The 16,209-nt window shown below is 41.8% G+C and overlaps 1 protein-coding gene across 5 annotated transcripts in view; it reads right to left on the bottom strand.

Moving 5' to 3' along the window:
* Positions 1-16,209, bottom strand: part of csk (C-terminal Src kinase) — a 157,084-nt gene that overhangs the window by 10,409 nt on the left and 130,466 nt on the right. For all 5 annotated transcript variants that reach the window (XM_068015464.1, XM_068015465.1, XM_068015463.1 and 2 more), the window contains 4 exons: positions 6,157-6,250; positions 5,802-5,867; positions 1,341-1,440; positions 224-314 (listed from right to left, as the gene is read on the bottom strand). In XM_068015464.1, coding sequence (XP_067871565.1) covers positions 224-314; positions 1,341-1,440; positions 5,802-5,867; positions 6,157-6,250 — 351 coding nt within the window. The remainder of the gene's footprint in view (positions 1-223; positions 315-1,340; positions 1,441-5,801; positions 5,868-6,156; positions 6,251-16,209) is intronic.

The raw sequence follows: 16,209 nt of genomic DNA, 5'->3' as shown, positions 1-16,209 counted from the left end.
GCACTAAGCCTGGAAGTGAATTCCCCATCCTCAAATTGAATGGGAAAAAACCTCAAGGTTCATGATTTACAGATGTACATTCGAGACCTTGAGTGTCACAAGGTGTCACTTGCGGTACTGTAGCATTTTAAGATTACAAAATAAAAATGACCCAGCCATGCATTAGCAACCCGTGATCAGTGTCAGCCCTTCACTCATCAAATACCAGTAATTAAATACTTACTTTTGCCATGTATTCTGTTACAATATATAGTGAGCCGCCTTCTTCCACAATCACACCCAAAAGTTGAACTAAGTTTTTGTGACGCAGTTGCCTGTAATAACAAAAATTTGTTAGTTCACTGTTCAGCATTGTACCAAAAGCTACAAAAGCTGATTAAGTTCAGATGACAGAGTCAAGATTTTTTCTTAAACAAGCATTACATTGACATAGAACACCAAAACTTGGCATTTCAGCTTTTGTCTCATGTCAGCAATGCTGAAAAGGCTGCATTGCATGACTAACCAAGTTGCCCAGAGGTGGTGGGAAGTGGGCATTCTATAGCAACCGTCTTTACAACTGACTGATGTGACCCAGTAAGCCGGAGGTCATTACGAGTCAACTACGTAGTGTGGAACTGGAATCAAGTGTAGGCCAGACAAGGTGGGCATGGCACATTCCCTTCCCTGAAGGAGATCAACGAACTTGTAAAACTCCAGCAGCATTCTTGCTGTATTTTTCTGGCCCGCAAATTGCTACGTTTGTTGCATTAATCTTCAGAACTAGGCCTGGTACAAACTGAACTCTAAATGTCCCATTTGCTTGTCCAGTTCCAGTACTACACTACAATACAATACAAAGGAAAATGGGATTACAATGCAGGAAATAAAAGCTAGGAAATGCACTTGTCAAAACACCAATTAAGCCGTTAGTCCTCAAGATTTTGTTCCATTCCTACTGAAAACACATGTCGTACAATATAAAATGATACTTTTAGCTCTTCATTTTGTCACTTGTCCAATAAATTTATACCCGAGAAATATCTACATTGAGTTTCTTGGAAATAAATGTTACAGAATAACTCAAATATTGAACCAAGGGGGCAGAGTGAACTGGCAAAGGTAAAGGTAACAGAAGAGTGAAAAGGGCCACAGAGTTCGTTAAGGGCAGCACTCACGTCAAGGAGAATTTAACCCTCACCTTTTGCCACAATGATGCATGACTCCAGACCAAAATCTACTTGTACTCAAAACAAAAAGCCAATAGGACTTTAATCTCTAATGTGTGGCACTAAGAACCATCATTTTGAAAACTTTTTCTTTTACATACAAGACAATGCAGGATTAATGGTCAAACTTACGTCATTACAGATGCTTCAGCAATGAATGCTTGCGCAGTTGCATCATGTTTAATGCATTTGACTGCTACTTTGTTGCCTCTATATTCACCCAACATCACATCTACAGAAAAAACAAACGGTTGAGTAAAAGGAGGTGCATTACACACAATGTACAAGTTGAGAACATGCAGAGGAGGTGGGTTTGTTTTAGAATCTATGGTTAAATGATTAAGCTCCGTTATGGAGGACAACACCACAGCTGAATAAAAGAAAGGCAGGAGAAAACGGGACAGATAGTAAAGTCTGGCAAACCACTGTAGGACACTGTGTGGTAATTAGGACTCTGAGGCAATGGTGATCCCACCCCAGGTGACCCTGCAGAGGTATCAGCCTTGGCTCAGCATCTCTCTGAATCAGCTGATTGAAGATTCAAGCTCCACATGAGCACATAAATCGAGGCTGATACATCAGTGCAGTATTGATGGGAGTGCTGCATTGACACAAGGGCCAAGGTTCAGGTGATATGTTAAACCGAGATCTCATCTGCCCCCCACATGAGCATAAAAGATAGCATGACAATATCTGGAAAAACTCCCCTTTTCCTTTTCAATGTTCAGGCATGCATTTATCCCTCAAGCACCAAGCACATTATCTCATCGGTGATTGCATGACACGCAAATTCGTGAAACGTTACAAACTTTTGGGGCATAGATTTCAGGTAAGGGATAGAAGGTTTAGAGGGGAGTTGAGGACAAATTATTTTTACCCAGAGGGTGGTTGGAATCTGGAACACATTGCCTGAAGATGTGGTAGAGACAGGACCACTCACGACATTCAAGTATTTAGATAAGCACTTGAAACGCCAGAACATACAAGGCTACGGGCCAAGTGCGGGGAAACGGGATTAGTTAGAACATAGAACAGTACAGCACAGTACAGGCCCTTCGGCCCACGATGTTGTGCCGAACCTTTAACCTACTCTAGGATCAAACTAACTACATACCCTTCATTCTATCATCCATGTACCTATCCAAGAGTCGCTTAAATGCCCCTAATGTATCTGCTTCTACTACCACCGCTGGCAGCGCATTCCACGCACCCACCACTCTGTGTAAGGAACCTACCTCTGACATCTCCCCAAAACCTTCCTCCAATCACCTTAAAATTATGCCCCCTGGTGATAGCCCTTTCCACCCTGGAAAAAAGTCTCTGACTATCCACTCTATCTTTGCCTCTCATCATCTTGTACCCCTCTATCAAGTCATCCTTCTTTGCTCCAATGAGAAAAGCCCTAGCTCCCTCAATCTTTCTTCGTAGGACATGCCCTCCAGTCCAGGCAGCATCCTGGTCAATCTCCTCTGCACCCTCTCTAAAGCTTCCACATCCTTCCTATAAAGAGGCGACCAGAACTGAACACAATATTCCAAGTGTGGTCGAACCAGGGCTTTATAGAGCTGCAACATAACCTCGCGGCTCTTAAATTTAATCCACGTTAATGAAAGCCAACACACCATACGCCTTCTTAACAACCCTATCAACTTGGGTGGCAACTTTGAGCGATCTATGGACATGGACCCCAAGATCCCTCTGTTCCTCCACACTACCAAGAATCCTGTCTTTAAGCCTGTATTCCGCATTCAAATTCGACCTTCCAAAATGAATCACTTCACACTTTTCCAGGTTGAACTCCATCTGCCACTTCTCAGCCCAGCTCTGCATCCTGTCAATGTCCCGTTGCAACCCACAACAGCTTTCCACACTATCCACAACTCCAGCAACCTTCGTGTCATCAGCAAACTTGCTATCCTAACCTTCCACTTCCTCATCCAAGTCATTTATAAAAATCACAAAGAGCAGAGGTCCCAGAATAGATCCTTGTGGAACACCACTGGTCACCGAGCTCCATGCTGAATACTTTCCATCTACTACCACCCTCTGACTTGTATGGGCCAGCCAATTTTGTATCCAGATAGCCAACTTTCCCTGAATCCCATGCCTCCTTACTTTCTGAATGAGCCTACCATGGGGAACCTTATCAAACGCCTTGCTAAAATCCATATACACCACATCCACTGCTCTTCCTTCATCAATGTGTTTTGTCACATCTTCAAAGAATTCAATAAGGCTTGTGAGGCATGACCTGCCCCTCACAAAGCCATGCTGACTGTCTCTAATCAAACCATGCTTTTCCAAATAGTCATAAATCCTGTCTCTCAGAATCCTCTCCAATAATTTGCCCACTACCGACGTAAGACTGACTGGTCTATAATTCCCAGGGTTATGCCTATTCCCTTTCTTGAACAAGGGAACAACATTTGCCACCCTCCAATCATCCGGTACTACTCCAGTGGACAGTGAAGACGCAAAGATCATCGCCAAAGGCGCAGCAATCTCTTCCCTCGCTTCCCGTAATATCCTTGGGTATATCCCGTCTGGCCCCGGGGACTTATCTGTCCTCATATCATTCAAAATTTCCAGCACATCCTCCCTCTTAACCTCAACCTGTTCGAGCATATCAGCCTGTTCCATGCTGTCCTCACAAATGACCATGTCCCTCTCACTAGTGAATACTAAAGCAAAGTATTCATTTAGGACCTCCCCTACCTCCTCCGACTCCACTATCCCTGATTGGCCCTACCCTCACTCTGGCCATCCTCTTGTTCCTCACATAAGTGCAGAACGCCTTGGGATTTTCCTTAATCCTACCCAAGACTTTTTCATGTCCCCTTCTAGCTCTCCTAAGTCCATTCCTCAGTTCCTTCCTGGCTACCTTGTAACCCTCTAGAGCCCTGTCTGATCCTTGCTTCCTCAACCTTAAGTAAGCTTCCTTCTTCCTCTTGACTAGCTGTTCCACATCTCTTGTCATCCAAGGTTCCTTCACCCTACCATCCCTTCCCTGCCTCATCGGGACAAACCTATCCATATCCAGCAGTCGCAGCAAGTGCTCCCTAAACCACCTCCACATTTCTGTCGTGCATTTCCCTGAGAACATCTGTTCCCAATTTATGCTCCCCAGTTCCTGCCTAATAGCATTGTAATTCCCCCTCCCCCAATTAAATATTTTTCCATCCCGTCTGCTCCTGTCCCTCTCCATGACTATAGTAAAGGTCAGGGAGTTGTGATCACTATCACCGAAATGCTCTCCCACCGATAGATCTGCCACCTGGCCTGGTTCGTTGCCAAGCACCAAGTCCAACATAGTCTCCCCTCTAGTCGGCCTATCTATATATTGAGTCAGGAAACCTTCCTGGACACACCTGACAAAAACTGCTCCATCCAAGCTATTTGCACTAAGGAGGTTCCAATCAATAGTAGGGAAGTTGAAGTCACCTATGACAACAACCCGGTTACTTCTGCACCTTTCCAAAATCTGCCTCCCAATCTGTTCCTCCATGTCTCTGTTGCTATTGGGGGGTCTACAGAAAACTCCCAAAGTGACTGCTCCTTTCCTGTTTCTGACTTCCACCCATAATGACTCAGGAGACAAACCCTCCTCGATGACCTCCCTTTCTGCAGCTGTGATACTATCCCTGATTAACAATGCCACTCCCCCACCTCTTTTACCTCCCTCCCTATTCCTTTTGAAACATCTAAACCCCGGAACATCCAACATCCATTGCTGCCCCTGTGATATTCATGTCTCCGTAATGGCCACAACATCATAGCTCCAAGTACTGATCCATGCTCTAAGTTAATCACCCTTATTCCTGACACTTCTTGCGTTAAAATAGACACACTTCAACCCATCATACTGGCTGCAACTTTGCCCTGTCAACTGTCTAACCTTCCTCACAGACTCTCTGCACTCGGTATCTGCTTGTTCAACAGCTACCCCATCCACTGATCCGTAGCTCTGGTTCCCATCCCCCTGCCAAACTAGTTTAAACCCTCCCGAAGAGCTCTAGCAAACCTCCCGCCCAGGATATTGGTGCCCCTCCAGTTCAGAAGCAACCCGTCCTTCTTGTACAGGTCCCACCTTCCCCAGAAGGTATCCCAATGATCTACATATCTGAATCCCTCCCTCCTGCACCAGTTCTGTAGCCACGTGTACAGCTGCTTGATGGTCGGCGCTGGCGCGTTGGGCCGAAGGACCCGTTTCTGTGCTTTAAAACTCTATGACTATGACCTTAATGGGCAAGAAAGGCTGTCGCAATCTCCTTACGTTACATGACTTAACTGGGATGCCGAGGTCATGAAAAGCAACACAAACAAGTTCTTTCTATATCCGCTACGCAATATGGCAACCACTCAAATGGTTAAGAAAATCTGAAAAGTGACAGCAATTTCTATCTGATCATCCCCAATGAAATGGCAAATGTATTTTTAAAATTAATCAATATTACACAAAGCAATGCAAAGTTTTCTTTTTAAAGTACAGAACAGAAGTTAACACAACCAATAAGGTAGGAAACATATGAACCCCATTTACAGCAAACTCAGGTCAACCCCCAATTCCACATGAAGATAACGGATGCCACTTACCTCCAAATTCACCTTTTCCTATTGTTTGTAACAATTTGAGCTCTCTCATACTTAGTGCCCACCCACCTACAAAACAAAAGTAATATTTACGTTGAAGGGAAAGGAGATAAGAAACTGCCAAAAACCATAGGTAGCTTGCCACTGATGAAATGTACTTTTTGAAGACTTTCAATGCATCTACATCTTTGAAGTCAACAGTCCAAATCAGGAGAACAAGTACTGACACACACTCTTATGCTAAAGACCATACCTTTGAACACGGTTGAACGCAAAAAAATTGTATTTTGAAAGCGGGAGGGCGCAAGAGAGACTGGAAAAAAAAATCAGTTTCTTAGTTTTCAATTTTTCCACTCACTTCTCGAGAATTCATCCTGTGCAGCTACTGTCCCTTCCATAAGTTTGGGAGTGATGAGACGTGTACACAATCCATCAGCATCTGTGGTGTAATGCTAAACATGGAAGGAAACAAATAAATGGAATTTACAGTATGTAAAGACATTTATCACTGCTCCGACACAATTATAAGTGCGCTGGTCTCCTCTGGCTACGTCTCTCCTGCAGCTAATCTGCTCCCGGGCTACACATCTCCTTAACTAGCTGATACAAATCATGCAGCAACCACCCCGTGACTACTTCCTGCAATTTTCACTCCCTTGTGGGGTAGTAGCTGCCCTTTGCTTGTCAACTCCCCACAAAACTTGCTTCAGTTTAGAAATTCAGCTGCTAGAGCAATGAAGCCAGTTCTCTCCCAGTCACCTACCACCACTAGCAGCCCCCTGCCCTGCAGCATCACCAACAATCCTAGGATTTAGACTAATGCTACACAAACCCCCTCCCTTTACAAAAATGTTTGTTTCCAAATAAGAAAAAGATGCGTAAAAATTGTAGTTAGTGGTACCAGCAGTAAATGCCATTACCACCCAAGCAGAGGATTGATTTGCAATTCAAAAATACTGCAATTGCCTTTAGCCAACAGTATAAAGCTTCATTTGAAAAAAATGACAGCAGTCCTAACAATCCCTGCTCCACTTCCAGGTTGTTTACATCCAGAGAATGACTGAACTCAAGTTAGCTGAAATAACGTTAAAAACACACAATAGTAGACAGTGCCTATTAAACCAAGAATGATGCATTCAAAATGAATTACTGCACTTAAAAACTCAGAACATACCAGTATCTTATGCAATCAAGCTAAATGCATGATTGCAAAGTATAAAACTGATTTTATAGAACTAGAGTTTGGCAGCAGCAGCCAGGGGAGGTAATCATGCATCATTACTGCTGTTTGAAGACGACAGTATTGCCATTCAATTTCTAAAGACTGACTATCCAGTTGGCTTTTAAACCATTAGATAACTTGCCAGCAATTAAAACCCAATATGCAAGAACTCAGTGCATGTGTCAAGGATTTAGAGAGCCTGACCTTCTCCACTCCTTGCCAATGCAAGCATGAAGTAGAACCCTGCTGCACCACATCAAAAATGCAATTGAGCAGTTTCAAAAAAAAAAAGAGAAATGGAAGTAAAGCACTGTGGTTCATTATGCAAGGCACCACCAGGGTTGGAAAGAATTAAAAATAAGCGGGTGCAAGGCAAGTATCGTCTTAAGGTCTTGTGAAAAGATTTCAGCAAAAGCCACAAGACTTTTATGACTTGGGACTCAGTCAGAGGTGGTGCACTACTGCTCCCAGAGGCATCGTTTCCCACATGGGTGGCCTGAGCACACTGCAGCTGCATATTCAGAACAACCAGCAGCCTAACCATACTGAACAGCAAATTAGATTTCCCCACAAAAGAAACATGAAATAATTGGCGCTTTGTTTAAAGGTTATGCGCAATTAAAAGATTCACTTTACTCAGATCATTTACTAATTTATCCAGATTATTCATATGCAGGAAACTAACACAAATACATTTTTCAAGACTATTTTAATCCCTTTGGACCACATTAAATGAGAGACAACTAACTTCTCCTCTACTTATCTCTATTTGAATTTACTGTCCCTCCCCAGGGATGCCATGAACATTTATTAGTGGATTCAGATTTTGTACATACTATTCCTGTAATGCACTTGTTAGTTCCACACTGAGCAATATTTTACCAGATGCTGTGATGTGTACCTGTTTTGCCGTTTAATTACATAAAAGGGTATCAAGCTTAAGAATTAAACGAGTTAATTTAGTTTTAGCAGAAGTTGCAACTTAAACCACGTTAAACTTACACAATAAAAGTTTCCACTTTAAATGTCAAAAGGAAACAAATAGTTTGATGAAAGTAAAAGCAAGACTTGCATTTATAACGCATCATTTTTTGAAAACCATTAAACCTTTTGATGTTATGGAGATAGAGAGACAGCCGAATGCACTGATGGAGATTAGCAAGAACCTCAGTGTAACTGATACTTCACTCATTTGTGTTTAACATTCATAAAACCAATTTTAAGAAGTAATGATTAAGTATAAATCATTTGGACTATTCATAAGCATCCACTGAGTGTCAGAGGAGAAAACCAAAAATCATGAATGAGTTGAATGAAAAAGTAACATTTAAAATTCAAAACATTATTCAAGGTACTTGTTGAGTTTAAACAATCATTCTAAGGATATTTAATGTGCTAGCTGCTCTTATGCCACCTGCATTCAATTTACACAAGGAGTCAGTATTAATACTGCACAAGTTAACATTCGTAAAGCATCTGAACCTGATTTACCTTTTGTTACTTTTTGTTTAATGCCCATTCCCTAATTACATCCACCAAATATCTCAAATTGGATTGAGGTGCAGTTAATATCCATCAATTTCTATACTTCCTCATTATACATTCGAGTGCTTTGTTTTCAGTAGTAGAGTAAATCAGTACTACTGGACTGAGGATTCTGAAATGGATACCCAACATGAGTTTTAATAAAAAGTACATTTTCAAACTGAAAATAAACGAGATTGCACCCCCACCTTTCTCCATCATTTTTAAATCCTAATGTTAGGCCTCTCTGCAAGTCAACTGTTCATGCAAATGCATAAAATCTATTTCCAGACACCCGGCAATCTGACCTTGGAACTGGTCAGTAGATATTCAAGGATAGGCAGAGGGAATTCCTCTTGGATTTTCCCTTTCATCACAAGTGCCATACACTTGCATCTCCCCTCATGATGTTTCTGAGATGCAGGACACTAGATAAGGCACTACATTTCTCAAGGCACACAGCAACACATTAAAAAAGGGGCATTAACCTTCCCTCTCCAGACATGAACGATGTCGAGCCAATTTTTTTTTTTGGGGGGGGGGGGGGGGGGGGGCGATGGTGGGCAGCCATCAGCAGTGGATTGATTATACTCTATTAGATTGTCTTCCCCTCCCACTGGCAAAATGCCTGATTGTCTGCTCAATACCACCCCAATGCAATGGAATGGAGATCAGAGACTCAGCAGCATGCAAGTCCGAAACAGCATCTACCAATCTGGATTAAGGAAGGTCATAACGGTCCTCACCCCACACAATATATTAAGCAAAGATTGAGAGGTGAAGTCCACAAGTACAGGTTTTTACATAGTATTAACAGCATATCTCTGGGGCAAAACCTTGGAACTACCTACCTACCAGCACTGTGAGTGTGCCTACATCACAAAGACTGAAGCATTTCAAGGCAGCAGCTCATCAACACCTCGAGGGCAATCAGGGACAAGCAATAAATGTTGGCCTTGCCAGTGATGCCCACATTCTATGAACAAACAAAAAACACACTGGCCTTTTGTTCTGCATTGCATTTCAAAATAGCCTTGGATCAACATGATGCTTTCAAAAATTACTGTATTCCAATAAACTTTCAAACTGCATTCCTTCATCTAACAAACCAAACTGGGGCAGAACACAGCTATCTCACTTTCACTGTACAAAAACAAACCTCATCACGATTTCTTCGCATTCTACCTCATGAGCCTGCTTATTCCTGCCGGTCTAATTTTTCTTTACCTTCTCCACCATGGCTTATGGGTCACATACATTTCACTTTATTTCTGATTTATTGCATAAGCAATCCTTTGGCCCTCTTCCCCACCTCCCGATCTTGACTATTATTTACTAAGTCTGTGTTTGTGAATTGGTAGCCCTGACTTCATGAGAGAAATTGAAAAAGTCAAAACGTGAACTTGCACATACAATTCAAAATTGATATCCCTGCAGCTATTAGCTTGGACAGAAAATCTTGCTTGCGATCTGCAATATTATTTATGAAGTATAGCTCTTCAAAACGGCCCCTTTCCAGGGAGACAATTGATAAAACTAATAATTATGGCTCAGACGTTAAATCGCTATAGTCAGTAATGCATTACCTACATGGGAGATCAAAGGGTAAAATTCTTGGAACCTTCTCGGTGCCTGCACACTTGCAAAAGGCTGGGATTGAGCTAAACATAGGATGTACCACAAGCACACAGTCATGTATACCAAAGCTAAATTATTTGAAGGAGGGAAAGAAAAGATACGGGAAGTTACCTTGGTCATATCAATTTTGCACATTGTGAAAGCAGACTTATTAATCTTACTGATATTTTCAGAGGATGGAAGAGGAGACATGGCATGTGCCATGTAGGTCTCAATATCAAGAAACCAGTTACACCCGTTTTTCAACCACTCCTTGTTGACATCAGCAAATGCCACTAACCCATGCACAGAATGTTAAAAAGAATTATTTTGGATGTATAAAGGACTGAACAGACTAAAGTGCGGGTCCCTTCCAGTTGCTGCCTTACATGTTCAACTATTTCTATGTCAGAGATCAATGAGCTTTAATTATAACTACAGCTTTAAGTTAACAAAATCATGGAAAGTTAAATTTTATATTTTTAGCAAACCACCAATACATCTGCTTAGGTGCATCAAATGAATAAAAGTTCCGAGTCTCTGTGCATAGACGAGAACTATGAGTAAAAGATCATCTTTTATACAAAGGTTGAATTATAGTTGGTGCTTTAAGAGGAAGGCATCCTTTGCTTCTTGAACAATCAGCTCTGAAAATTGTTGTCATGTCACTGGTCAAATTGCAATTTTGTCGCAGTGGAGAGGTAACAAAGCAGTAGGGCAGAACACATCACTTGGGGTGTAGAGTGAGTGAGTCACTTAAAGACAAAACTTCCTGTCCGCATTTGAACTGGTTCCTGGTTCAGTTTCAAATACAACATCTGGAATCCATATTAGAACCAAGCTACCACTACTTTCAAGAGACATACATGGAAGTATTTCTCAATCTCCCATGGCACCTGTGCATTGGTAGTCAAGGTGTCACTTCAGGTCAAGCAGGGTTAGAGGACAGAGATAACAGGAGCAGCGTGTGCAAATGTAATTCAGTCACCACTGTAAAGTTGTGGACTTGCCTTATTTTTGTATTATTCCTTGATCTATTAAAATTAAAACAGCAAAACTCAAAACAGTAGAGTTAACTGGAGCTTTGGAGTTTGCACAAGAGGCTGAACGGCTAGATGATGTAAAACTGAGGTGCTGTTGTGACAATACTGGTAGTGGAGTATAATTGTACTCTGAAAAGTTTACATGGGGAGTTTCTATTGTGAATTTGCATCTCAACATTTGCAACACAAATTCTCGACTTCACAAAGTGTAACAAAAATGTGACAACAGGACTAACATTTTGTCAGCAGGGAGTGAGTGCAAAGGCAACATTTCTTGTATTATAGACATACGCAGAACTGGATGAAAACTGCGTCATTGCAATCCCAAACTGTTAGCATCTTGATTCTATCATTCTACCAGTGGTTTAAAAACTTACCAAAAGGTGAAATTTAAAGCTTTGTTCTCGGGTAAATGCCAGAAACATTCTCTCAACAAGAAATACTAAATTGATCACATTTTTAAAAACATGTGTCAACATTTAGCTTAAAAAGCCACAGTTTGAAAAGGAACTGAAGTTACAAAAAGCCCACTAATTTCCTTAAAAGCATTAGGCATGTTGTTAGGTTATAAATAATCCAACAAACGAAAGCGATTAAAGCAATCTGAACAGCCAAAGACGATATAAACTCAATTCTCAATTTAGCCACCACTTCGACCACCAGTACACCTACATATTTTGCTCTGATGCCTAAAAGTCAGCAAGTTGCCATTGGCCTCGTAACAGTAACCTACAAACCATCAAATGTTACTTGCCACAAAGACAATTCATTACTGCAGTTTAATTTATTGGAGCCCTGCGCTCCTGAAGCGTTACAACATTGCAGTCTGTAGACAATGGACACATAGGGCTGGCCGTTAAGAGCCTGCCACTGATCTCGGCGGCAAATCAAAAAATGACAGCCTGCACATGCGGGCCGTACGCCGAAGAGCCGACATGATCTCAAGAGCTGGGGTGACCCGCCCCCCTCAATCTCATGAAGGCTCCGGCTGTCCATCCCCAGCAATGACGTCAGCTGCCTGTGTGCAGGCACTGGCATCTTTTTAAAGAGCAGCCAGCCAAGCCGAAATATTCAAATTTTTAAAGAAATATCCACCCCCCCCACCCCCCCCCCAAATTAAATGAATAGATTTCTTATGCCCCTTTCCCATCCCGCCAATAACAATCACCATAACTAATTGCACTTCCCGTACCCCCTAATACATTTGGCTTGCCCACCATCACCCTGCACCCCCTGCAGACTGCACAAAGTTTCAACTTCAAACCTTCCCACCAGCCCCTACACCCATTACGTATATTTGAGCACACTGCACGCCCACCCCCCCAACCCCACCAATACTGAAAGTCTTACCTCCTCCCCACCAGCGTCACACAGCCTTTCCCCAGATGGGGAATGGAAGGCACAGGAGCGCCGGCCGCCGCGCTCTCAAGATTGCAGGTGAGTGCATTGTAATTTATTCACTCACTTGATTAACATATGCTAAGTAGTTTTCCATCGCCCAGCGGCGGGAGGCTGCCACGGAGCCTTGCCATCACCGGGAGGAGCGGACTGGGCCCTGCTGCTGTCGAGGTCTGTGGCAGGCCTCATCCGGAGCATATTCAGGGCCCCCCACCCCAAATCCACAGATCATGCGTCAAAGGCTTGTTAAAATCCAGCCCAGACAGACTAATTTGGACATGAACTGAAGCATAACTAGCTTGAATCGCAGATGCTATATTGGCATTTTCTGTATAACTGATGTTTTTAAAGCTGTTTTATTTTATTAATAGAGATACAGCACTGAAACAGGCCCTTAGGCCCACCGAGTCTGTGTCGACCAACAACCACCCATTTATACTAACCCTACAGTAATCCCATATTCCCTACCACCTACCTACACGAGGGGCAATTTACAATGGCCAATTTACCTATCACCTGCAAGTCTTTGGCTGTGAGAGGAAACCGGAGCACCCGGCGAAATCCCACGCAGTCACAGGGAGAACTTGCAAACTCCGCACAGGCAGTACCCAGAATCGAACCCGGGTCCCTGGAGCTGTGAGACTGCGGTGCTAACCAATGCGCCACTGTTGCTTGTTTTGCCCATGCACTTCAGACCCAGTTCCTGCAATAGAGCACCAGTATGCAAAGATTTACCCTACAGTACAATCTCCTAAATTTGCTACTTTTGAACGTTGCCTTAGCTTTTAGATAGATGTTGGCAAAACAATCTGAAGAGTTCAACTCTGAACTCAGTGAACATCTCAGCAAAAAAACTAACTTTTTATATAAAAAAAAACTTCCATTCAACTAGAGTTACACCAAGAAAAATATTCTTACTATTGCCTCCAATTAGACCAACACCACCCTGACTTAGCCATGTATATTCACATTACCTGTTCTGTATTAATGAAACTATACCATTTGTAGGCCCATATGTGATTCAATTCACAGAATAGGAATAATTCATCTTATAAATACAACTGAAACTAAATAGTGATCATAAGAGCTAGGTAAATGCAGAAAATGAAAGCCTGTGAAGTTGCTCCAAAAATGTAAGTATCCCAGATCCTGGAAATCTGAAACAGAAAATGCAGGAAACACTGAAGTCTGACAGCATCTGCATGGGAAGAAAAAGTTTACATTTCAATCGTCCTTTAGCAGACCAGTTCTGACACAGGTCTCTGCCAGAAACCAATATTCTGCCTTCCTCTGAAGCTTCTAACTAGTTAAAACTGTGAACATTTTAAGCCATATTTCATGCTTCAGTACTAGCAATTCTATTACAATTGGAAGCTGCACCAGAGTAAGGTTCTAAAAGCACATTTCAAGTTATCAGTACTACAAATCATTGAAGAACTTCCTTTTACTGTACCCATCTTCCTGAATATCTGGCTATTTTTACTTATTGCTAACAATTGTACTTTCCATTGCAAAAACTGGTGAAAACAGGCACAAGCAGAGTTTGAGATACAGAACTTTGACAGCTAAATCACACACCCTGATTTGCCTGTAAAGTGACATATTTGAAATTTTCAGTGGCCAAGCAGCGATAAACATATCCAATACTGAAATAACTATATAGCATTGCTAAAAAGTCAAAACTATCACAAATGTCTGCTAAGATAGCAGCTTACAATGCCCAGCATCATTTCAAAACTTAAAACACTTCCTCCATCAACAGACTGCTCAATGGAATTCTCTATAAATTCCAGGGAAAAATCCTTGCTTACATGATTTTGGATAGGGGGAAATGAAAGAGGGGGAGCAATGGCGGGTGGAGAGGAATGAGAAATGAGCAAAGGTATACTTCTGCATAGCCAATTACCGGGTAAGTGACACTAGGAGGTTGGGAGCAGATTTGCTGGGTGCCCCCTCAGGCCGGGTATAATACTCCTTCTGCCACTTCCTCAATAAAGAGGAATGGGGAAATATTTTACTTAACAGAATGACAACTTTTTTCTGAAGATGTCTCGAGTTTCACTTATAAAGAATGCTCTGATCTACAGAAAGCATTTGCCATCCTATTCAGCCCAAGAACTGAACTGCCTAGTTCCAAGTCAGAGTCTGCAATTGGTCAGAGTATTTTCTTTTACTTAAAAGACTTAATTTAATTGGTTCTGTTAAAATATTTTAAAGTCAATCAGACTTTTTTTAAAAAAAATAGCCAATTACTTGTTCGAGAGTCAGATATGATCATGAGCTCCACTCAACACAGAGCTCCTGGCTCTACAAGCAGTATGGAGTATCCCGTCGTGTAAGACAGAAGCCAGTGCGTTTGAAAATCAAATGCGAGTTAGCAGCCGATTCTTAACTACAAATCCAAAACTCCTTCTGTTCAGAATGAGTAAAATAGCTTTCAGAACCGGTTAAATGAAAAAGGTGTGGCACTATCTTCAATCCAGTGACAAGACTGTTTAGGTTATACAGGCATTTACAATTCATTACTTCTCCCATTGAATCATGAGCGGAATTTTGAATAGGTTGGGTAACTTTTCCATAAAGCACCTACATCCAACAAACCATCATTATTTTTAAAAACATTTAAATTTACTATAGTTTTGAGGGATTATTGGCTGCTTTGCACCCCATCACAACTGACAAACTTCAGTCAATAGTGCACGAAATTAACACTGATTCCTCCATCAAAAATTGGTGAGAAACTATGAAGCAACTTAACAGAACAGAGACTTTGGGCCAGTACTGTATGCAACACTGCTCACAGCTGCCATGACTCAGTCTGAGAAACGCAACTGGTGCCCTTCAGTGATGTTGCTCAATGCACAGGGTTCCAAGTTTATCTAAAGCTATATCTATATATGAATCCATTCTGGGGGGCTCACTTACTGATGATAGTTGAAAAAGAATTCTTTTTCAACTATACATAAGGGCTCATCCTGAACCACACTATAGTTTTTGCGACTGCAGGCAGCTGCAGTGAAAATGCAATCTCATTTTCCCTAACCTGTTCAACCTCTTTGTAAAAATGAATCAAGGCCAGTGCATAAAGGAACTAGGAGTTAAAAGCCCAAAGAAATTTTCATCAGTCACACCAATCCGCTTGCCGTCTTAAATTGAACCATTAGGGCAATGTTTAGTAAAGGCACACACAGCAGCCCCTAATAGTTAACTTACAGCTTTGTGCAGAAGCTGCCAACATGCTGAGCCAGAACATAACCATAGCAAGAAAATTTAATGCTGGATGACTAGTAACTGGTTTACCTGAAACGTTGTTTCTACAGGAAGCAAATGATAGAATGAAAGCATTTACAAGTCCAAACTCTATTTAGAAGCCTAAAGCTCTGGGAAAATGAAAAAAGTTGTGCTTCCTTTCAGCGGAAAAAGTACATGGCGATTTTATTTTCGCCACTAATACTTACTTAAAAATGAAACTTAAGACAGTTTAAATAAAAAGTGACGCATGCAGTATCATGCTGGCACTATGTGCCAAACAAAATGAACTGGAATGGTAAAAATAGGAAGTTCACTATCCACGCATGGCGAATTTGTAAAGTGACAGTAAAGTGTA

Source organism: Heterodontus francisci, chromosome 35 (genome assembly GCF_036365525.1).
Source record: "Heterodontus francisci isolate sHetFra1 chromosome 35, sHetFra1.hap1, whole genome shotgun sequence".
Taxonomy (NCBI): domain Eukaryota; kingdom Metazoa; phylum Chordata; class Chondrichthyes; order Heterodontiformes; family Heterodontidae; genus Heterodontus; species Heterodontus francisci.
Note: the sequence above shows the minus strand (reverse complement) of the source record. Positions and strands in the feature narration are given on the sequence as shown.